Source organism: Arvicanthis niloticus, chromosome 5, assembly GCF_011762505.2.
Source record: "Arvicanthis niloticus isolate mArvNil1 chromosome 5, mArvNil1.pat.X, whole genome shotgun sequence".
Classification (NCBI taxonomy): domain Eukaryota; kingdom Metazoa; phylum Chordata; class Mammalia; order Rodentia; family Muridae; genus Arvicanthis; species Arvicanthis niloticus.
In genome coordinates this window covers 22004797-22027503 of record NC_047662.1, presented here as the reverse complement: position 1 = coordinate 22027503, position 22707 = coordinate 22004797, and the positions used below count along the sequence as shown (strand labels likewise).

The 22707-nt window shown below is 47.6% G+C and overlaps 1 protein-coding gene across 1 annotated transcript; it reads right to left on the bottom strand.

The window, feature by feature from the left end:
- Positions 1 to 76: 76 nt before the first annotated feature.
- Positions 77 to 22430, bottom strand: Smpdl3b (sphingomyelin phosphodiesterase acid like 3B). The gene is made up of 8 exons (XM_034503169.2): positions 22221 to 22430; positions 12004 to 12217; positions 10588 to 10685; positions 7363 to 7506; positions 5443 to 5615; positions 3871 to 4051; positions 3652 to 3785; positions 77 to 851 (listed from the first exon to the last, which is right to left on the bottom strand). Exons 1-8 carry the CDS (start codon positions 22279 to 22281, stop codon positions 486 to 488), a joined length of 1371 nt encoding a protein of 456 aa, XP_034359060.2. The 5' UTR covers positions 22282 to 22430; the 3' UTR covers positions 77 to 485.
- Between the last annotated feature and the right edge of the window lie 277 nt (positions 22431 to 22707).

The following is a 22707-nucleotide window of genomic DNA, read 5'->3' as shown; positions in this document are numbered from 1 at the left end:
AGTGGCCACAAGACTAGAGCCTAGAGTCCTGGCCGCAGGTGTGATTCCCTCACGATCGCACTGTTGAGAAACCAAATCAGAAAAGTCTTTTATTTAAAAGTACCAAGGGGTTTTGCAGACCACGTGGGTTCCCAGTTCAGACCTTGAGGAGGGACTACGTCGAAAGCACAGGATCTCCAGGGCCCATCTTCCTGCTGGCTCACTTTTCTGTGGTGATCAAATGCATGGTAGTTTGATATGTTTGTATTAAAGGGAGTAATGCACCAAGACATGTACCACAAACCAGTTTTGTGGATAAAACGAGAAACTTGGAAGCAATGGGCTTCTTAGCGCCCTCTCTGGTGAATCTAAATATCAGATCCCACTTTGCTCTCCACAGATGCGGGAGATGGATGGCAAAGTTCATCTCTCCATCGGGTAATGTTGCCCAATTTTACCGGAAGAAAGATGAACCAAGTAAGAGGGTGGGCTGGCAGTGCCTACAGTCATAGCACCTCCAATACGTACAGAGTTGGCAGCAGAGTCAGTATGAGCAGGGAACCAGGCACCAGCTTGGCACTAAGACCATGCAAGCAGGCAGCATAAGTGCTGAAAGCTACGTGTTGTATGGCACAAACATGCTCGGCGCGGCAGATGTCCTCACAGGTCAAATGGTTGTAGCTGACTGAGTTATAGATGTAATAACGTTGCAGGATCTGCTGCTCGCTGGCAATGCGGGTCAGTGCGGTGTGCATGGAGCTGGTACCAGCATCCTGTACTTGGTAGGCCTCTGTCAGGCGGTATTCTTGCTCCCACAGTGGGGTCTCTTGTACATTCGCCTGACTCAAGTTCAAGAAGTAAGTCACCATGTCCTGGATTAGAGGCACAGGGTATGTCAACAATGAGCAGTTGATTAGTACTGCCCACAACCCAACCTGTCCCCAGGCTCTCTAGATCGATCAAACAGCTGCTATTTGTTATCCTGCACTTGGTTCCAACTGCATCTGAACCCCCATTCTCCTGGTGAGGACATGGAGGCCTAAAGAGGTCGTTATGGTTTGAATCTGAAGTAGCCCCCACAGGCTCATTTTGAATGTTTGTTCCCCAGCCAGTACCACTATTTTGGTTGGCTGTAGCATTTTTAGGTAGTGGATTCTAGCTGGCAAAAGAAAATCTTTGAAGCTGGTTCTGGATCCTGCTATGAGGGGTCCCTGATACATGCCACATGCTTCACCATTAACTGCCATGCCTTCCCCACCAGAATGGAGTAGAAAGCGCTAAACACTGTGACACTGGTATTGTAATCACAGCATCGCAGAAGTAATGTTACCTTCTCAGAGTCTGCAAGCATTCAGGGGCAGGGCGGGATTAGGACCCAGAATGCTCACTTCTGCCAAACTGGCAGGCACCACACGCTCTTCACAGAATCTCTAATGCTCAGGAAATCTTCACAGAGTTAAGAGGAATAAAAATGGCGGTATGGGTGAGGGTGAGGGCTGCCTGGCTGGCAGATGTTATCGAATTGTGGCTAAATAGGGGTTTCCCATTCAAACAAGACCCTCTAGGACTCAGCAGTCCCTTCAGACAGACAGGTGAGAGGAGCTGGGTGAATGGGTGAGAACTGCATGTGCCAGGCGCATGGCACTGTTGCACTATGTCCTCTCTGTACTGTGACTTCCAGGGGACAGCGGAAGCGGTGGAAAGGGTAGACAACAGGGCATACTCTTAAAAATCCTCAGGCCTGGGGCTAGCAAGATGGACTCCCAGAATCTACACGATGGACTGCATGATAGAAGGTAAGAATTAAGGTAAGAGATGGCTTTGTGTTTAAGAGTACTTTTTAAAGATTTGGAGGCTGGAGAGATGTCTCAGCTACAGTGTACTCATATATACTATTATATATAATATATATATTATATATATAATATTATATATAATATATATATATTTATATAATTTTTTTAAAAATTGAAAAAGAAAGGTTGTACCAAGCATCTGCCAACAAATTCTGGCTCCTCAGCCTCTGAACTACCTTCAGGCTCAGATGCGTCTCAGCAGCCTGGCCCCAGCCACCACCCTCTGGCAGCTGGTGTCTTTACTTCCCAAACCTCGGTCCTAGCAGTCTGCTCTTTGCCCATCAGACAAGGTGATTTTGTGAAACCGTGAATCAGAACAGTTTGTACTTCTGTCCCCAGCTCCTCAGATCCAGACCTTGGCCTGGCCTTGTGCCCTCCACCCTCCCCTGTGCTCTTCCTCTAAAACACCAAGCCACTTCCCACCCCGAGCATCTGACTTGCTCTTCCTCTGTCTTCCCTACAAACCCAGCTGCCTCACTCAGTTTACACAGGACTCAAATGTTCCTTACTTAGGACACTTCCCTTGTCCCATTGATGTAACAGCTCACCCACTCCAAAACCATCAGTCCCCCTCCCCCTCTCCTTCCTTCCTCCCTCCCTCCCTCCCTAAGCAATCAATCAATCACTCCCCCGACCCCCCCCCCCACCAACTCCATACCCTTCTGAGACAGGGTCTTCTTGCTAAGTTCCTGTCTGGTCTTGAACTCACTATGTGGTCCAGGCTGGTTTTAAATTTTAGTCCTGTGCCTCAGCCTCCCAAGTGCCTGGTATTACAGTCCTGTGGCTGCAGGCCCAGCTACCACCCTGCCTTTCTTGTCTCCCATGTTAAATTTTATGTATTTATTACTGTCTTCCTCCTGTAGGGATTTTGGTGCAGGAGAGTGGTTTATTCTGTTGTTTGGTTCTGTATCACCTAAGCTTTGAACAGAGCCTGGCACATGTGGCCTAAGCTTAGGGCATTCTGTTGAATGAATGAAGTAGTATGTTTCACCATTTCAACAATCCCAGCGCATCCTAGGAGGTGATAAAGTGTTCAGGCTTTAGGGTCTGAGTGCTAGTTGGTGAACGGAGGGAGGGGCAATGGGCTTGAACTTGGACCGTAAGAAGTCTTCCATACCAGCCTCAGGAGAGACGATTTTATCTTGAGGGCACTTGTGAGATCTTTAAGATTTGTGAGCCGCACAGAGGCAAAATGAAGTCAAGGTTTTAGCAAGATGAATCCCTTCTGGATGTGGCATCAGGGGAGACCAGGCAGTCATAGTAACCCAGGACAAGGACAGGCTTGGGGAAAAAATAGACCTGATTTGGTGACAGGTGGCTCCAAGGTTCTAACCAAGATTCCCTTCGGTGGTGGTTTGGATATGGTTGACTCATGGGAAGTGGCACTAGTAGGAGCTGTAGCCTTGTTGGCATAGGTGTGGCCTTGTTGGAGGAAGTGTGTCACTGTGTAGGCAGGCTTTGAGGGCTCCTAGGGCTCAAGCTGCCAATGCAGAAGAGAGTCTCCTGCCCTTGCCAATCAAGATGTAGAATTCTCAGCTCTTTCTCCAGAACCATCTCTACCTGGACTCTGCCATGCCACCCACCATCATGATAAATGGACTAAACTTCTGAACGTGTAAGCCAGCCCCAATTAAATGTTGTCTTTTATAAGAGTTGCCTCCATCAAAGTGTCTCTTCACGGCAATGAACCCCTAACTAAGACATCTTCCAAGGCTCAGCAGTCAGTAGCAAGTGGGTTAGCCGAGGGTCAGGAAAGGTGGCATAGACTTGGAGATAGACTTAGACTCTCCCAACCCAGCAGACCCAGACTCCTAACCTTCAGGTTGAGTGTGGCTCGATCATACTCAAAAATGCGGATCCCTGGATTGTTGGCCCCATCGACCACTCCAGGTAGTGTGGTCTTCCATGGCGTGACCCCAGGTGTGAGGAACATGACGCTTATGGGGGCACCTTCAGGGGAAAAAGACAGCAGGCTGAAAAAAACAGTAAGGGAAGAAGAGGCTGGCAAGTGGCCAGTTCCCTCAGGATGGAGTACCTGTGTTGTCATAGAACATTCGGAAGCTGTCGGTATGGTGGTGTCCAAAGAACTGCCCCGCTATGACACGATGGTGCTTCTGGATCACTTTCAGATACTCCTCATTGAAGCTCTCTCGGAACCAGGCCTTGTTCTGGGTCTTCTCAAAGAACCCTGGGGGCACATGGCCAATAATGTACACCTACAGGAAAGAGGTCCTGGGATCAGAGATGTTCTCTCCAGCCCCCATTTCCATCTTCCAAAACCTGCCCATGTCCTCCCCACCCCCCACCTGCCAGCACATCTTTCACAAACTCTTCCTGATCCTTCAAAGAGTACTTCTGGATTCCCAGAGCTGGGGCTGATCTTCCATGGCTGTGTGAGAACACTACGTGATCATGTGCATTTCCGTTTCAAAATGTAGAACAGGGGCAGAATTAAGAGCATGTGCTTAGGGGGCTGGAGAGATGGCTCAGTGGCTAAGCACACTGACTGCTCTTCCAGAGGTCCTGAGTTCAATTCCCAGCAACCACATGTTGGCTCACAACCATCTGTAATGGATTCAGATGCCCTCTACTGGTGTGTCTGAATATAGCTACAGTGTACTCACATGTATTTTATATTTAAAAAAAAAAAAAAAAAAAAAAAGAGCATGTGCTTAGCCAGGAATAGTGACTCACACCTTCAACCCCAACACTTGGAAGGCAGAAGCAGGCAGATCTCTGGGAGTTCAAGGCCAGCCTGGTCAACATGAGTGTGTGTATGTATGTGTTTATGTTTAATATATGAATGCTGTATCTGCATGCACACCTGTGTGCCAGAAGAGGTCATTGGATCCCATTATAGATGGTTGCAGGTCACCTGGTTGCTGGGAATTGAACTCAGGACCTCTGGAAGATCAGTCAGTGCTCTTAACCTCTGAGCCATCTCTCCAGCCCGAGAGCTTATATTAAAAATAAAGGGCATGAATGAGCTTTGGCCTCTAACTTCAGTTTGGACACCAGCTGCATGCCATCTCTCTGAGCTTCAAGTTTCTCACTTGGAAGACTTTCCACCTGGTGGAGCTTGCTACCACATTAAAAGAGGGGGATTGGTCCAAAGCACTACATGTCTGCTGCTGGCATGATGAATGCTCACAAGCACCAGCCACAAAGTCCTCCTGGGGTTTGCCGAGTGATGCATGGACTCACACAGGAGCCACTGTGTCAGTCCTTACATAGCTGCTGGCCTAGCAGACAAAATGGACACACCTAACATCCAGGCACCTCCTTGGATAAACAGTACACACTACTGCTATGGGTGTGGTGAGGATGGGAAAGACATCAGAACTTGGAGCAAGTCTCACTGGGGTTCTAGGCTTTTACTTACTGTGGGATGAGACCATCACAGCCCCTTGAGGCCCTAAGACATGCAGTGTGCTTCAGGGCCTCAAGTCACAGGGTGGCTGTGGTCAGAAGAAGCCTCTTCTGGAGCTAGGCTGCTGCAGGACCCTCAGGGATGTGAGTGTCCCCAGTGGGACTTGAAGTCTGTGCCTGGTGGAAGATTTCTATCAGGAAGTAACCCAGGCGCACAGGAAGAAGCAGGAGTGCTTACCATCTCCTCATCCCGAGATGCATTGCTCAGGACATCTCCCAGCCACTGGAACTGCTGGCCAGGGTCAGCCATGCCTGCTGTCTGCTCGTTGCTGCTGTAGTACAGATTGGTGTTGAGGACCACAACTCGCCCTGCCGCGCTGGGACCCGGCAACTTCTCAGAATAGAAGGCCCCTAGGAGGTCATAGTCAAGAACAGCCTGAAGTGGGGATACCTCAGCCACTTTGCACCGCACATTCTGACCTCTTTCCCTGGAGCCCTCCCTTCCCATAGGAGAGACATCTAGGGATAAGAGCAAAGGTTCTGGAGCTGAGTTCTAATCCTAGACCTACCATTCATATAGCTGTGCAACTTGGGAAAGTTGCTTCACCTCTCTGCTCAGTATTCCTCATCTGGATAATGGACTAACAATGATGTGTGGTCTCTCTCCACTGCTGACTCTCTCCCATCCAGCTCTCTGCCCCAGGAGCTGACTTATTTAGACTAAATTAACATACAGGCTTCTGTGCCCATTGGGGTATAGTCTGACCAATGAAGAGTCCCAGCAACAGGAGACCAGGGTCAGGGAAGTAAGTAGACAGGGAAATGTTGGGCTGGCTATGTCTCTACACCAGTCATTCTCAACTGAGCAATGTGGCCTCCAAGGGACATCTGTCAATGTTCAGAGACACAATCGGTGGTCACACTAAAGATGCTACTGGCATCTAGCAGACAGAGGTCAGAGACACTGCCAAACATGCTATTCATAGTGAGAATTCTGAAATTTTGGTTTCTTTAAAAAACAGAACTAGCTAGGTAGTGGTGGCACATGCCTTTAAACCTAGCACTCAGGAGGCAGAGGCAGGTGGATCTCTATGAGTTCGAGGCCAGCCTGGCCTATGGAGTAAGCTCAGGACAGCCAGGGCTACACAGAGAGACCCTATATAGAATAAAAAACAAACAGCAACAAAACAACAGAGAAATATTGTAAGAAAGTGGCTTCGTCTTGATCCCAGGAATTACGGGTGTGGGGCTGCTTCGGACTGTCCACAGCAGCTACGATTTGCCTCATGTGCTAACAGAAGCATGGTTTTGCCAGCTGCAGATAATTTCTGCCGGTGTGTGATGTTTGGAATGCTGGGAACTTTTCAGAGGGTACATAAATTCCAGCTCCCCAAGAGTCTGTGCCAGTGGTCGCTGGTCATTTAAGGTTTGTTAGTAGCCATGATCAAAGATGAAACAAAAGGAAAGAAATTAGACTCAGGAGTTTTCTTTCTTTGTTTGTTTTGTTTTGTTTTGTTTTGTTTTGTTTTTCGAGACAGGGTTTCTCTGTGTAGCCCTGGCTGTCCTGGAACTCACTGTGTAGACCAGGCTGGCCTCGAACTCAGAATCTGCCTGCCTCTGCCTCCCAAGTGCTGGGATTAAAGGCGTGTGTCACCACTGCCCGGCTCAGGCTCAGGGGTTTTCTTAATTCCTCTCTCCCCTCTATTCTTTTCTCTCCTATCTAGTGTTAGAGAATAAAGCCCAGAGATAAAGGATGGGAAAAGAACCCACAAAGCAGCAAACGGAATAGCTCTGTGGGAGAAGGAGCCAACCATCCAGACTACAAGGTCAGGAGTTGCCCAGGCTCAAGTTAGTTTGATCCCGGAGTTTTCCTAGGGTTGCTAGGAGGGTCCAATAGGGTGATGCCAATAGTGCCTGGTACCTGCTGTGGGTTAGGGTCATTGTTACTGTTCTGAGTTAAGTACAAGGGCTTTGGAAGCCGTCCCAGATTCTGTTCTCAAATCTGTTGCCAAGCTGTGTGACCTCTGTCTCATACTCTTCTTCTGTAAAATGGGGATACATTCTATACCTATTTCAGGGCTTGCTGTGAAGATGAAATGGGGTCCTACCCTACCTGACATACAGAATGTGTCCATAGGGTGTCAGGCGTCATTAATACCTCTTTTGAAGAGAGTGTAGGACTCGTTACTAAGCCAGGATCTCCACAGTTCTGCCACCTGATTGTAGATGCTATGGCTCTGTGCTGGGAACTGGTTCTTAGGGTGAAAGTCATGATTTCCCAGAGCAGCATAAACTTTAGTATCTGAAAGAAAAAGGAGAAGAAACATTAAGGAAACATACAAAAGCACCCAGCCCTCTTTAGCCCTGAGGGCCCTCAAAGCCAGAGCGGAAGAGAGATAACACAGATGAGGAGAAAAGCAAAGATAGGCTGAAAACCACATCAGATAACGTCTGGCTGAGCATCACTTAGGATGGGAGCACTTGAGAGGCAGAGGCAGGCGGATTTCTGAGTTCGAGGCCAGCCTGGTCTACAGAGTGAGTTCTAGGACAGCCAGGGCTACACAGAGAAACCCTGTCTCAGAAAAAAAAAAAAAAAAAGAAGAAGGAGAAGAAGGAGAAGAAGAAGAAAAAGAAGAAGTTATTATTAGTCATTAAATTTTATTTGATAATTAATTAGTTTATTATTATTATTATTATTATTATTATTATTATTATTATTATTATTATTATTCAAGAGGCTGAAGTGAGAGGACATCAAATTCAAGTCCTGCCAATGCTACAGATGAGTTCAAGGCCCACCTGTTGAACTTAGTGAAACCTGGTCTCAAAATGGGCTAGCTCTTTGTAGAGTGTCTGCTTCACCTAGCAAGCAAGAATCCTTAGGTTCAGCTCCTGTACCTCAGAATAAGGAGGAGGACCCATTTGAGAGAAAACATGAATTTCTGGCAACCCAAGTGCTGATAGGAAAGGGAAGAGTCATTTACAGTGTCTGGTGCTACTGTGAGCCAGGTTCCATATAAGCAAAGGCTGTGTGAAGGCCTGACCTGTTCTAGTCAGTACGAATACTGTTAGCTCAGTAAGAATCTGTTGATGGACCAAATGTCTGAATAAACAAGCTTATCTGTGAATAAAGTAGCTTATCTCATCCTCTGAACAAAGCCTTGGGGCAGGCTTCACCATTTCCCCACTTGCACAATGAGATCTCCTAGCTGATGGCAGAATAAAATTTGAGATCTGTTTGGCTGCTGCCCTTCTATGTTCTCGGCCTCCCTGCTACACTAGAGAGGCAAGGCCAATGTGCCAAGTGAAGGTAGGAAATACAGGTGTATCAAAACTGGAGAAGCAAAACTCTCCAGGTTGGCCCTTCCTTCTCCAACTCAGGGCCTGCGCATGGCAGGCAGACCCTCTCTCGCAGAGCTACAGTGCTCGTTTTGAATGAATTCTTGACCTCTCTACACTACAGTTTATATCTGCAGAATGAGAGCTATCCTGCCTGGCCTGTGTTTAATTCTATCTTCCAACATGGTCTCTTATATATTTGGTTCTGAGCCTTGCCTTTAACAGCTGAGCTATTTCTCCAGCCCCCACCATAGTCTCGTTTTAACATCTCTCCAAACAAGCTGCGTCTTCCCTGCGTCCTCCCACCGTGACTGAGCGTAAGCACTGTGTCACTCTTTAACGGTAACACTTTTTCTCATGGCCAGGTTACAGCCTGCGGCGCCTTCGACACTAGCTCTCAATAGATGTGACATAGACTTTACAAAATCTGTAATGTCTACACATGCATCAAGTCATAGCCAGTGAAGTGTTCCCTGATTTTAGTGTGTGTGTGTGTGTGTGTGTGCACATGTGTGCATGTGTACACTCGCCCATGTGGATGGAGGCCTAAGGTGAACAGTGGACGTCTTCCCCAGACACTTCTCTACCTTATTTTTTGACTTTTCCCGCTGTCATCTTGGCTAGACTGACTAGCCAGCGAGCCCTCAAAATCTGTCTCTGTCCCCAGTTACCAAAATGTGCCACTGACCCTAACTGTAACACCTATGTAGGGGATCTGAACAGACCCAGGTCTTCACGCCTGTGTAACAAGTTACCACCTCGCCTTCTACCCAGCCCCAGTAACATGCTTTCCTGTCCATTATTTCATATTTATTTTAGAAGTGCTGTATGGACAGAGGGAAGAGGCTCCAGTTGGGTATGAGTCTGAATTCATCACTAGAAAGGGACTCCTGAGCCACCATTCCCTAACTGCATTGTGGGTAATAATACCTATAGCTGGAGGTGGGCCAATAGCCCATTTGAATCCTAAGTATTGGCCTTTGCTGGGAGACGAACAAGCCTTATCTTTGTGGAACATGCCGGGCTGAGACAGATAAGCTGGACAGATCCAGGCGTCTTTGCAGACCTTGCTTTCTGTCAAGGGAGGAAACCATGGAGACAAGAGCATCGCTCAGAGGGGAGCATAGAGCCCCACACTGGCCACATGACCTTGACCAGTTGACTTGATGCCAAGACTCTTGGTCCTCATTAAGAAAACTATAATAGCTCCTGTCTGCGGTTGTCATGACAATGGATGCGCTAAATCCTGCCAAATTCTTAGAGCAGTTGCTGGTGCTTAGCTGTTGATTGTTTTTAGCATCATGACTCTGTATGTGGGTCCTGGGGGCCCACACCTATGACCTTTAGACGGAACAGAGGGAGAAGGGGTGGATACTGCTAGGCCACTATCTCAGGTTCCCAGTTGGCAGCCTGAGGGCCTGATTCAGCCCCTAGAACCTTGTGTTTTGCATAGCCCATTTAAAACCATCTTCGAGGGCCAATTGCTGGAGCACACAGGCCCTCTTTTCCCTGTCAAGTCCCTTAGGGTGGCTCACACACTCCCATCCCCCGCCCACTCTGCCTTGCTTGGAATGTTTAGGACGCCCTGAGCAACTGCAGATGCCTGGCAGCCGGATGGTGTGAGGACAGCAGATACCAGCGCTAGCGTCAGGGCAGGACACAATGCCCTGTGTCAGCCTGAGTGAGGCTTGCCCAGGGATGCCTGTGTGTAACTGTACAAACCATGACATGTAAGTCTAGCATCAGAGAAGAGTGTAAGAGACAGAAATATCAGGCAATTCTTCAGTGGTCACCTGTGTTTCTGGGGCGATAGTGTGAAAAGTAAGAAACAGTTGCTGTCAAGCATTTGAAACCTGGAGGCAGCCATTGTTGTCAATGAAGGTCCATGTTCCAGCTTTCCTATGGCTACTGTGTCCCATGCCAGTCCCCCCACCCCCCGCAGGGGATCAGGGTACCCCATGCCAGGCCCCCAAGGGATCAGAGTACCCCATGTCAGGCCCCCCAGGGGATCAGGGAACACTGGCAATCAGACAGTGAGTCCTACCTGGAAAGACCTCCTTGATGAGGTTGGTCAGGCGTTCCACAATTGACAGCACAGCCGCCTCCCCTAGCCTCTCATTGGGGACGTGCGGTGTGTCATCCCTGTAAAACACCAGTGAAATGGTAGGGACAAATGCAAGAGAAAGAAATGACAGTGAGTAACAAGAAAACTGTAGATATGAGCCCCGCGCGTCCACATGACCAGGAAAGACAAGCTGCAGTGCAGCCAGGCAGGACAGAACTAAAACCCACGTTCCGCCATTTCAATGCCGGCTGTAAAGCCCTGGGTAGGTTGTTAGCCTGTCTGAGCTGCTATTGGCTCATCTGTAAAATGGATAATAATGGGTACCTAACCAGAGAGTCATACACACTAAATAAAAATAAAGCATCTGATTTCTATACATTATCTTCCAAGAAACTGCAGCTCTCTGGGAGATGTCTTTATAACAAAAGAGCTATAAAGAACCCTAGAAGTCATCTCGTCCAGTGTCATTCAGCTCAGCAAGCTCCTAGTGGCTTCTAGGAAAATGCTGCTCCCGGAGAAGGATCACAGATTCCCCAGTGTCTCTCCCAGAGTCTGTATTTCAAAGTGTTACACAGGTTTTAAGGGCCCTTCCCACCAAGAAAGACCCCTCAAAGGAGTTGACTGATTACTGGGCCCAAGAAACTGAGGACTGCTGGGCAGTGGTGGGCAGTGGTGGCACATGGTTTTAGTCCTAGCATTCTGGAGGCAGAGGCAGGTGGATTTCTGAGTTCAAAGCCAATCTGATCTACAAAGAGAGTTCTAGGAAAGCCAGGGCTACATAGAGAGACCCTGTCTTAAAACAGCACCCCACGCCCAGCACCTGCTGCAAAACAAAACAAAACAAAACAAAACAAAAAACCTGAGGATTGACCAGGTCCTCCTGACACATTGCTTTCCTCTTCTCCTGCACAGGGCCCATGACGTGGTCACTCCCACATCATAGTGAGGGACAGTCAAGAACACCATGGATTTCATCCCAGCTCCTAGAATCAGCCACTGAGACTGGCAGAGGGAGCACCTGGAGCCATGAGGGAGTACCTGGAACTGTCCTCACACCTGGTCCTCACACCTGGGTCACCACATCCTGCAGGAAGTCCTTTCCCATCCTGCCATGCAGGTCAGGTGCCTTGTGCAATTCCCACACCCCCACAGGTGGCTCTCTGCTGGCTGGAAAGTTATGGTCACTGCGCTCATCTGGATCCTCTGGAAGCCCGAAAGCCCTTGGAGGGCCAGTCCCTGTCTCTGCCATCTCAGTTCCCCAGTGTCTACCCCAGGACTGAGCAAGTGATGGGCTGATTGACCAAGTTCTCTAAATCCTGGATGTTCACCTGAGATGAGGATTAAGAGACAAAGGGTAAGGGACGCGGCTTGCATGTGAAATACGACTGCTCTTACCCTGTCCAGAGAATGAAGTCTGGCTTTGGTTCAATCTCCTTCATGGCATAGAAGGAAGAGTTGATAAGGGCCCAAGGAGAATCGCAGAGGTAGTCACCCCAGGGGCCAGCATTTAGCACAGGCTGGGAGCCGGCTGACGGGCACACCTGGAGGGGGTCTTTGGTTACGGTGTAGTTGGGGTCCAGATGCAGGTCAGAGATGTGCCAGAACCTCGCTGCGGAAAAAGAGAACCGTCCTCAATCCTGGATGAGAAGGAAGCCCCGAGATAAATGCAGATGCCTTGGATGAGGCCATGTGACCCTCAGAGTGCTGAGCCAGGTGCTGGTTTGCGAGTTAAGGTGAGAAAAGTGTATAGGTTTAAACACTCAGACTTCGGATCCACCTAGGAGCTGTATGGCCTTGGGCAAGCCCAGTCACTCAGGGAGCCTATCACTAGATTCAGACCCCCACATACCTCTGAGACATGAGCAAAAAAATGAAATCTGACCTGGGGGAGAAGATTTACACACAAACGAGTTGGGAGACCTTGGGAGACCTTGCAAACCCTGGGAAGTCTGTGTGGAAATGAAAGGTGAGCGGAGCAGAGGAGGGACAGTGCTCCTCACATGGCTGCGCTCACCACGATAGGATTTGGGACATGAGCATGCGCTGTGGGAGAGGCTTGTTTGTTGCGGTGGTTGACAGGATTTTGCTCCAAACCAAGGGAATCTGGTGTCTGGTGTTTCTCTCTCTCTCTCTCTCTCTCTCTCTCTCTCTCTCTCTCTCTCTCTCTCTCTCTCTCTCTCTCTCTCTCTCGTCTCTCGGGAGGGGGAGAGACAGGGCTAGCTTTGAACCCAAGATCCTCCTGCGTCAGTCTCCCAAGCACTAGGACTACTGGTGCACACCACCACAGCCAGCTCTTGATGACTGCGTATTGAAAGTAGGTCCAGCCTCTGCTCTCGATCCTGTGTTCTGGGCTTGACATAGGGAGAAGCCCAAGGATTACCTCACTCCCCACCGCCCATGTAACTTCCTCCTCTACATCCTCAAACTCAGAGTGAACAGCCCATCTCCTTCCCCACAGGAAGCTGAGCCTGGGGCTGGGACCAGAACATGAATGTGGAACCAAAACAGGCCCAGACTCTCTCGTTACTAAACTTCTCCAGGTGCTCTTAAGAGCTTGAAGGAAGCCGGGCGGTGGTGGCACACGCCTTTAATCCCAGCACTTGGGAGGCAGAGGCAGCCGGATTTCTGAGTTCGAGGCCAGCCTGGTCTACCAAGTGAGTTCCAGGACAGCCAAAGGCTATACAGAGAAACCCTGTCTCGAAAAACCAAAAAAAAAAAAAAAAAAAAGACCTTGCCTGCCTCTCCTGACCTATGCCTGATTTGGGGAAAGGATCTAAAACTTGCTTACACTAAGGTATGAATGACTGATTAAGCAAATCCTTACCCCTCCCACGTGCTTTACAGCGGCCCTGCCCACAACCCGGAAAGTTTGGATTACTATACCCACTTTCCTGATAAGGAAGCAAAGTTCAGAGGTCAACACACCTGAGATCACGTGGCCAGTGGTCTCGGTCCAATGGCCCAGACTCTAAGGAGATGTGAATGCTACCTGGTGAGCTCAGTATCCTACTGTCTTAGATGGGTGTCTCAGTTGACAGTATGAGCCTACATTTTGATTTTTTTTTTTTTTTTACCCAACTGAAATGTTTGTTTATAATGGGAGGGGACTTAACCTTTCCACACAGATTTCAACCCCTAATATATTTGAAATAATTTCTACAGGAGCAAAACCTTAAGTCAGGGTAAAGGAATTAAGTACCCCATTCTAATCAACTGGTGGCTGTGCTGGTGTACTTTCTGAGTGCCAGGCATCTGCTAGCTCATGCCTGTGGCCATGTTTTAGACTGAGCTGGTCAGCCTAATGCAGCCAGCTGATACCAACTTCTGTTTGGTGTCCTCAGAGGACCTGGGAGGCTACTGCCCTGCCTCAAGGAGCATCTTTTCCAGTTAACCACAGGCACCAACCACTTGGTGTCTCTGATGTCAGCCACAGTGAGCTTTCTTCATTCCAGAAAGTCCTGGCTGGTGGTCTAGTGGCGAGGCCAGGTCAGTTGTCAGTTAACGTGTGAAAGTGAAACTATACCCAGAGACACCAGCACTTCTGAGTGGTGTGTGTGTGTGTGTGTGTGTGTGTGTGTGTGTATGTGTGTGTGTGTGTGTGTTGCTGCGAATCAAACTCGGGGCCTCCTTCGTGCTCTACTGCTGAACCATATTCCATGCCCTCTCCCCATTGCCTTGTTTTGAGGAGAATCATATTATGGTGCTCAGACAGATCACAAGAGTTCAGGGGATCCTCCCCCAACGCCCCCACCCACCCCACCCCACTCACTCACCCACCCCACCCCACTCACTCACCCACCCCACCCCACTCACTCACCCACCCCACCCCACTCACTCACCCACCCCACTCCCTTCCAAGTAGCTGGTACAAAAGGTGTGTACCACCACTAAACAGTTAAAGTAAAGATTCTTTTTTTGAGGGGGTTAGGGGTGGAGCAGGTTTTTTCTTTTTTCTTTTTTTTTTTCTGTGTAGCCCTGGCTGTCCTGGAACTCACTCTGTAGCCCAGGCTGGCCCTGAACTCAGAGATCTGCCTGCTTCTGTCTTCAGAAAGCCGGGATTAAAGGCATGCACCATAACAGCCTCCCAGAAGTAAGGATTCTTATGCTTACTTGAGAGAAAAGGAAATTCCAGTTCAAAGTCAACCTCTCTGACTCTGAGGCTGCTTATGAAGCTATTGTGTCAGTAAACCTCAATCCCAGAAAACTAGCTGTTAAGATGTATTAACCATAAGAAAGTGGGGGGAGGGGCACCATAGTCACGCCCACCTCTTAGCCTAGAAATTGGGAGGCAGAGACCGGAAGAACAGGAGTTCAAGGACAGCCTGAGGCTAAAGAGGTAATTCCAAGGTTAGATCTAGTGCCCACAAACAAGCTGCACACACTACTATAACCCCAGTTTTGTCAGGAGTAGAGACATGAGGATGTCTGGGGCTTGTGAAAAAACACAATCTTCCTCTTGAAGGAGAGACCCTGCCTCAAAAGAATAGACAGAGAGTGACAGAAGAAGACACCTAACGCTTTCTTTGTGCCTCTACACACTTGCACTTACACAGGCACACATGTAATTCATTAAATCTTAAAAAATAAGAGCAGAGGCCTCAGGCCAAGGATCTTATTAGAATTCAGATGCTTTATACAGACTTACACTGTCTGAATAGAAGCGAACTATTCACTTGAGCTATTCAAAAGGAAAGCTGCAATCTTACGCAGTGGCAAACATCTGTAATCCTAGCACTCAGGAGACTAAGGAAGACCACCCACAACTTGAGGTCAGCCTGATCTACATACTGGCTGAGTTCCAGGCTAGCCAGGCAACATTCCAAGGTCCTGTCTCAAACAAATCAACCAAAAATAAACCAAGCTTGGCTACTATTTGTGAGTTATTATTGCTCACTAATATTAGTTAACTATTATGGGTGGAAGTAAACTTGGAGTTCAGTGAGAAACTGAGGGCGCAAACCTCAGGAGGTAGGAATTCTAGGTTTATTGCTCGGTTGATGCATGGACAAGGATGGCTTTACTCTGGTCTGTCACTGAGAAGCAGCTCGGACGTTTGTGAGGATGGCGTCTGGTGAGCTGGGATAGCATGCAGCAAGTGGGAAGAGTCAGTTACTTTGCATTCACTCTTTGAGGGGGTCTAAGAGCCTTCCTCTCACTGCAGAAAGGACACGTCCTGCCCACCCAGTGTGTCTCCATGGGGCTGTCCTCTGCAGGTACTGAGGCATATTTGAAAAAGGACAACAGAAAGATTGATTTTGTCTTATTCTGGTTGGGCCTACAGACCCAATAGGTCATTTCATGTTCATCTTGAAAACTGAGACCAGTAAGATGGACAGAGCAGGTGTGTCACTTGCCACCAAGCCTGAAGACCTGAAGACCAAGCTCCAGGACCCACATGATGGAAAGAAAAAAACAGTTCCCAAAAATGGTCCCCTGATACCCACAAACATGCAAAGGCACATATGTGTATACACGCATATAAATAATAATTTTTCAAAGAAAAATAGAATAAATTTTTAATTTTTAAAAAAACAGAAAAAGAGTTGGGAAGTGGTGGCTCACACCTTTAGTCTCTGTGCTCGGGAGGCAGAGGCAGGCAGATCTCTGTGCTTTTGGGGCCAGCCTGGTCTACAGAGTGAGTTCCAAGACAGTCAGGGCTACACAGAGAAACCCTGTCTTGAAAAAAAGAAAGAAAGAACGAACGAAAGTTTGGTTCAGCTCAGCCCAGCTTCTGGCCCTCCTCCTCTCCACCTACGATGCTCCAGGATCCTTTCTCCATTACTCACCATAGACCCAGAGGCCAGGGCCTAGTAAAATATCCACGACCTAGAAAAGAAACTACTCTATCAAAATTAAAATTTCATTTCAAAAACAATATTTAAAAATTCATTAAAGTCATAAATAACATGGGATAGGTTTATTGTTTGTTTATTTTTGAGACAGGGTCTCTGTGTAGCCCTGGCTGTCCTGGAACTCAGTTTGTAAACCAAGCTGGCCTCAAACTCAGAGATCCGCCTGCCTCTGTATCATGAGCGTTGTGACTAAAGGCGTGTGCCACCACACCCAGCTGTCCTCATCATCTTGATCCTGTCTGCCTGAGTCTCCAAGTTTTTGGATTACAAAAGGCAAGCCCAGTTTAATCCCTTAAGTCTTTTATCAAATTATGTAATTACATTACTTAGTTATTTTGTATACCTCTGTGTGTGTGTGTGTGTCTGTGTGCGTGTATGCACACATGTGTGCACGCCACAGAATCACAGGGATTGAACTCGGCTCCTCAGGATCAGAGACAAAGACCTTTTTACCCAGTGTCAGTTCATCTGCCCCTTATTTACGTGTGTGTGTGTGTGTGTGTGTGTGTGTGTGTGCACGTACATGTGTACACAAAGAATATGAAGAGGCCACAGGACAACTTGTAGAAATTAGGTATCTCCTTTCACCGAGCGGGGCCCAGACTCAGTTCAGGTTGACAATAAGAGAATTTCCCATCAGCCGCCCTGAGGCTCCCCTTAAGCTCTTCTAGTGCTTCTTCATACACAGGCATGGTCTCCCTTAACACATCTATAACATGTTAGTTTATTCTTCCGTGTGTGTCTGTGTGTGTGTGTTTGCATGACTTCATCAGTCCCACATGCATGTAGAAACCTCCCACTGGTTGTGAGCTGCCATGTGGGTAGTGGGAACTGAACCCAGGTCCTCTGCAAGAGCAGCACGTGCTTTTAACCACTGAGCCATCTCTCCAGCCCCTTAACAATCACATTCAAGCTCCCTCTCTACTATCACCCCACTTTTAGATCATGAAAGGGGCTCGTGGTCACATAGGTTTTCTGGCATACTAACCCCAGTAGAATCTGTGTGACAAGTTCCACAGACGGAGGTGAAACTTCAAAAGAAGGAGGCCTCCTGGGACCGGTTGTGGAACTCTTGCCAGGAACAAAACATTGAGCTGTAGCTCTCATGGCAGCTTATGTTTTAGTTTCTCTTCCTTTTCTTGTTTACGACTTGTTCCTGATAGCCTAGGGCAAGATCTCAAGCAAAGAAAATGGGTAAGAAGCCATCCCTTGAGATGGGGTCACTAACATGACCTCGCCTCCAGGGAAACCTACACGTTACTCTGTAATCATTTACAAAGCTGCATAATAGTATTATGATAGATAAAAACTCTTCCCAACAATAAAATTTCATATGGCTACACGTGTGTCATCGGAGGAGGGCTTTGGTATATGGTAAAGAAAGTCTTAAATAAAAAGAATTCAAATAGTTTAAATTTGTGCGTTGAAGATTTATATATAAAAAAAACCAGGTATTAGATGTTAAATAATAGTTGCTCATAAAGATGTATTAACCTGCTCTTGGCGATCTGCCGCTAGCCCTGGATGACGGCCCACTGAATACATCCTTTTAGAGTGAATGATTTTTATTGTGTCAAATAATAATAATGATGCTACCTGTTCTATTTGTGATTTATTGAATATATCTTTTCAGAGTCGGTATGCTTGGATGAGTCTCGTGCTTTGCTGATTGCTCTCCTGTAAGCATCTCCTAGGAGCTGTAATAGTTGTTCTTTCTATGTATAAGAACCCTTGCTTGAGAGCTGCAAAATACACTCAGATTCAAACTGCCTCTGTGTTTGTTTCTGTTTGTCAGCACCAAATCCTTACCCACCTAGCTTTCGAGGACCCTCATCCCAGGGACTCCCATACCCGACTGGGGTGGTCCATGGCAGTTTTCAAAGGCAAAAGTCATACCAGTAACTCTGACCTCAGGTTTTCTGAGGGGGGGAGTTTTTTTGAAAGGAGATTAATGACATTTGGAATCGGGGAAAGCATACGCCTTTATTTATGAAGCCAGGCTCATCCGCACAGGCGGTGGTGATTTGAACCATGAACTTCCCTGTCTAAGCCTTAGTTTCCTCTCTGGGAAAGCAAGCATGAGAAAGCCAGAGGAAAGGGTACAGATAAAAGTGCTCTCCCAAGAAGCCTGGAGTAGGGGTAGGAGTGGAGGCTAAGACACCAGCCTTAGGACCCTTTCCCAGGGTCACACTGTTTCTGGAAGTGGGCCTTCCCCTCCCTTCGCCTACACTCTCTTCCCTCTTAGGCCTGTTTTTCACAGTGGAAGATGACAACATTGCACAAGGTCCCTCCACAATTGTAGCTCCTCTGATTCCATGATGGACAGATTCTGTTATCACCATGTGTAACCCACACCACAAAGTGCCCTTGCTCCAACTTCAGTCTTTTGCTGTTGGCACTCACCAATGATCTAAAAGATATCATGGGTGAACAAGATGGCCCAGCCCATAGACAGACACCTGCATTCGATCCTAGGGATGTACATGGTGGACAGAGAGAACCAAGTTTTCTAAGTTGTCTTTTGATTTCTACATGTGCACCCTGACACAAGCTCAGGTGTGCACACACTCACCCCAAATAAATAAATGTAATACATTTTAAAATACCTCAGTTGTAATTTCTTCTCTATAAATTAAGACTTGAGGTAAATAGGGCAGTGGTGGCACATGCTTTTAATCCCACCACTCAGAAGACAGAGGCAGGGGAATTTCTGTGAATTTGAAGCCAGCCTGGTCTACAGAGTGAGTTCCAGGACAGCCAGGGCTACTCAAAGAAACCCTGCCTCAAAAAACCAAAACAAACAAATGAAATACTTGAGGGTCCTCTGCTAACACTAACTTTGGGACATTCCCAACATTGTTGACGCACACTGGTGGGACTTGTCCTCTGCGTCATGTGACACAGAGGAATGGGTGGTGTGTCACACAGGCTGCACAGGACAAGGAGATGCATGATGGAACAGCAGTCCAACTCTTGGGTAAGGATGATAGACCACACAGCTTAATGCATCGTGGAGACGGCTGCTGTCTGATTGGTAACTCGGCAGTCCCCCCCCCTCCCCCCCCCCCCCCCCCCCCCCCCCCCCGCACATCAGGAAGATCCTGAAGACACTTGCAGGTGTCGTGGGATCCTTTTTTTGTTTTTTCTTACAGATTATTTTTTGTTATTTTTCATTATGTGTGTGTGAGAGTATTTGTTCACTTGTGAGTGTACATGCCTGTGGGGGCCGAGGTGTGGGATCCCCTGGGGCTCTAGTTACAGGCAACTGTGAGAGTCCAACATGGGTGCCGGGAATGGAACTGTGGTCCTCTTCGAGGGCGAACACATGCTCTTAACTGCTGAGCCATCTCTCCAGCTCCTGGAAGAAAGCTCCTTTCTTTCTGTTTAAAAGTTATGCATGTGTGCATTCCAGCAAATTTGAAGAAAATAGAAAAGATAGTCTTAAAAAAAAAAAAAAAAAAAAAAAAAATCTCCCGGGCTGGAGAGATGGCTCAGTGGTTAACAGCACTGACTGTTCTTCCAAAGGTCCTGAGTTCAATTCCCAGCAACCACATGATGGTTCATAACCATCTGTAATGGGATCCGATGCCCTCTTCTGATGTGTCTTAAGACAGTTACAGTGTACTCATATAAATAAAATAAATCTTTAAAAAAAAAAAAAAATCCCCAGTTCCAGGGAAAGCATGGAAGGGCAGTCAGCCCACAGCAAATAATCAGAGTTTGCCCTGACTGTAAGGTCTCAGGCACTGCATCCCACCAGCTTCCTGTGAAATGAATATGGTAACAGCACCCACTCTCGTGGGAATCCCGGATGCCGTGAAGCCTGATGTGGTGGCACGTGCCAGCAGTCCTGGCTACTAAGGAGGTCAGGAGGGCCACTTGAACTCAGAGGTTCAAGGTAGGCAAGCCTGGGCAACACAGAGAGGCAAGCTTGGGCAACACAAGGACACAAAGAGCTTCCTGAGATTGAATAATCTGTATAGCCAGATGGCCCAGCAGTAAAGGAATTGCCACCAAGCCTGAAGACCTAAGTTTGATCCCTGGGACCCTGGGTAGAAGGAGAGAACTAACTTCTCCAAGTTCCCCACACAGTGTGTGTGTATGTGTAGGCATATACTCTCTCTCTCTCTCTCTCTCTCTCTCTCTCTATATATATATATATATATATATATATATATATTTTTTTTTTTTTCATTTTTAAATAAATTTTAAAGAGACAGTTTCCCAAGAACCTAATGCCAAGTCTAGTGTCACTGAAAGTGCTCAACACCCACTAAGTACCCCTGGTCTTCCTTCCTGTCGGTTCTAACTCCTGCAGAGTACCACATTATACACAGAGCTCGGCTGGACAGTCTGGGTTCAGGTCCAGACTCACCAGTTGTGTAACCCTGGGCTAGTTACTCTCTCAAGTCCAGTTTCTCAGGGTAAGAATGGAGATAAAAAATACTTCACAAGCTAAGTTGTTATGAAGGTGTTACGGAAAAAAAAAAAAAGTCATGTGTACAGGGGCTGGAGAGAGAGCTCAGTGGTTAAGAGCACTGGCTGCTTTCACAGAGAACCCAGGTTCAATTCCCCAGCACTCACAACTGTCTGTAACTCCAGTCCCAGAGCCTCTGATGGCCTCTTCTGGCTTCTGTGGGGCAGTGAGCACACATGTGCACACTTGCAGGCAAAACACTCACACATGTAAAACAATAGCTTTCTTCAGCAGTGGCTGGCAGATCTTCCAGACTACACCTACCTCCTTCTCTGAGTGGTAATTCAAAAAGCAAGCATAACTTTTGACTGGTTTTTGTGGCATACCCCTTCAACCCCAACACTTGAGAGACAGAAGCAGGTGCATCTCTGAGTACAAAGCCAAACTGATCTACATAGCGAGTTTTAGGCTAGCCAGGGCTACACAGTGAGACCATGTTAAAAAAAAAAAAAAAAAAAAAAAAAAAAAAAAAAAAAAAAAAAAAAGGCCTTCAAGGTCACCTTGGAATATTATACCTTAAAAAAAAAAAAAAAAAAAAAAAAAACCGGGGTTATTGTTTTGTCCCAGCTGAGGGAATGTTTTTTCCTTGAAGTCATGAATTTTTTTTTCTGCTTTCTTTCTGTCTTCCTGGTTCACACAGGGTACAGAGATGGGCTTTTAACTAATGCTTGTGTTTTTATGGCTTTTTGAGGTTTGGTTTGCTTTTGTTTTACATTTATCTATTGAGTGGACAGGCGCCACAGAAGACAATTTGCAGAAATAGATTTTCTCCTTCCACCATATGGGTTTGTTCTTTGCCGGAGTCCCAGAGACGGAACCCATTCATTTGAACAATCACTGAAGCACAGAGATCACTGAAGCACTACACCTGAGCCTTCAGTCAGAGTGTCCTGATTGAGTTCGGGGATCTTCCGGGCCACCTGCTTCCTCTCAGCGCCTGGCTTTCATGTACTAGATCCTTAGCCAATTCTGTCCCTCTGGCAAAGTCTGTGTCCTGCCCCTGGCAGGCAGCTACTCCCACTTAAAATCCCCTGGCACAGGGAGCCTTTTTGGTGTGGTTTTGCTTTGGGAACAATGTTTCACGTATCCTAGGCTGCCCTTGAACTCTGGCTACCAACTGAGCTACACCACGGGAACAGCATTAATGGCTAAGTCTCTGCAATTTAAACTCTAAGCTACTTTACATTTTCAGCCGCGTTCTGTGAGCAGATTCCTGCAGCCCAGACCCCACCTCCAGTTCCTAGTAGGAAACAAAAGTCAAGCAGGTTTTCCCGCAGCCCTACCTAGTTCAGCCCCTGCGACTCCCCAGGGGGCCAGGAATATTAGCCACCCGAGATGCGTCATCCTCAGGGTCACCCCACGGCGGCCGAAGCTCCTCCAGGTCCGTCCGCGCCGCAGGCTCCCACCGACTTGTGGCCAGCCACGTGTCTGAGCAGAACTTCTCGTTTGGCTGCTTCCAGTGTTCCAGGTTATCCTTGGCGGATGGCTGCTCTTGCTTTTCCTCCCTTGCCCAGCAGGGCGTGCGCTTGATTGGAGGAGGGACGCACCAGTGAGCGCTGGAATATCTTGCAGGTCTCTGTGGAAACCGCATCTGTGGTGCAAGATGCTGTGTTAGAGTCCCCAGCTTTTCTAGAGAAATACAGAAGTACTAGGGGCAAAATGATACGATCTTTGAGGTATGAGTTGAAGGCATTTCAGTTCAGTCAGCTTCCAGAAAATGCAGCAAGCACCATCGACTCATCGACTCACCGTCTTCTCCTTGCAGAACTG

What these genes read in the sequence shown, in the direction of transcription:
- Smpdl3b (XM_034503169.2), bottom strand. Translation starts at nt 22,281, where the DNA reads ATGACGCATCTCGGGTGGCTAATATTCCTGGCCCCCTGGGGAGTCGCA. An exon ending in CTACACTCTCTTCAAAAGAG is followed by an intron (nt 5,616 to 7,362) that starts GTATTAATGACG and finishes ATGACCTCCTAG; the next exon opens with GGGCCTTCTATTCTGAGAAG. An exon ending in CATCTCGGGATGAGGAGATG is followed by an intron (nt 4,052 to 5,442) that starts GTAAGCACTCCT and finishes TCTTTCCTGTAG; the next exon opens with GTGTACATTATTGGCCATGT.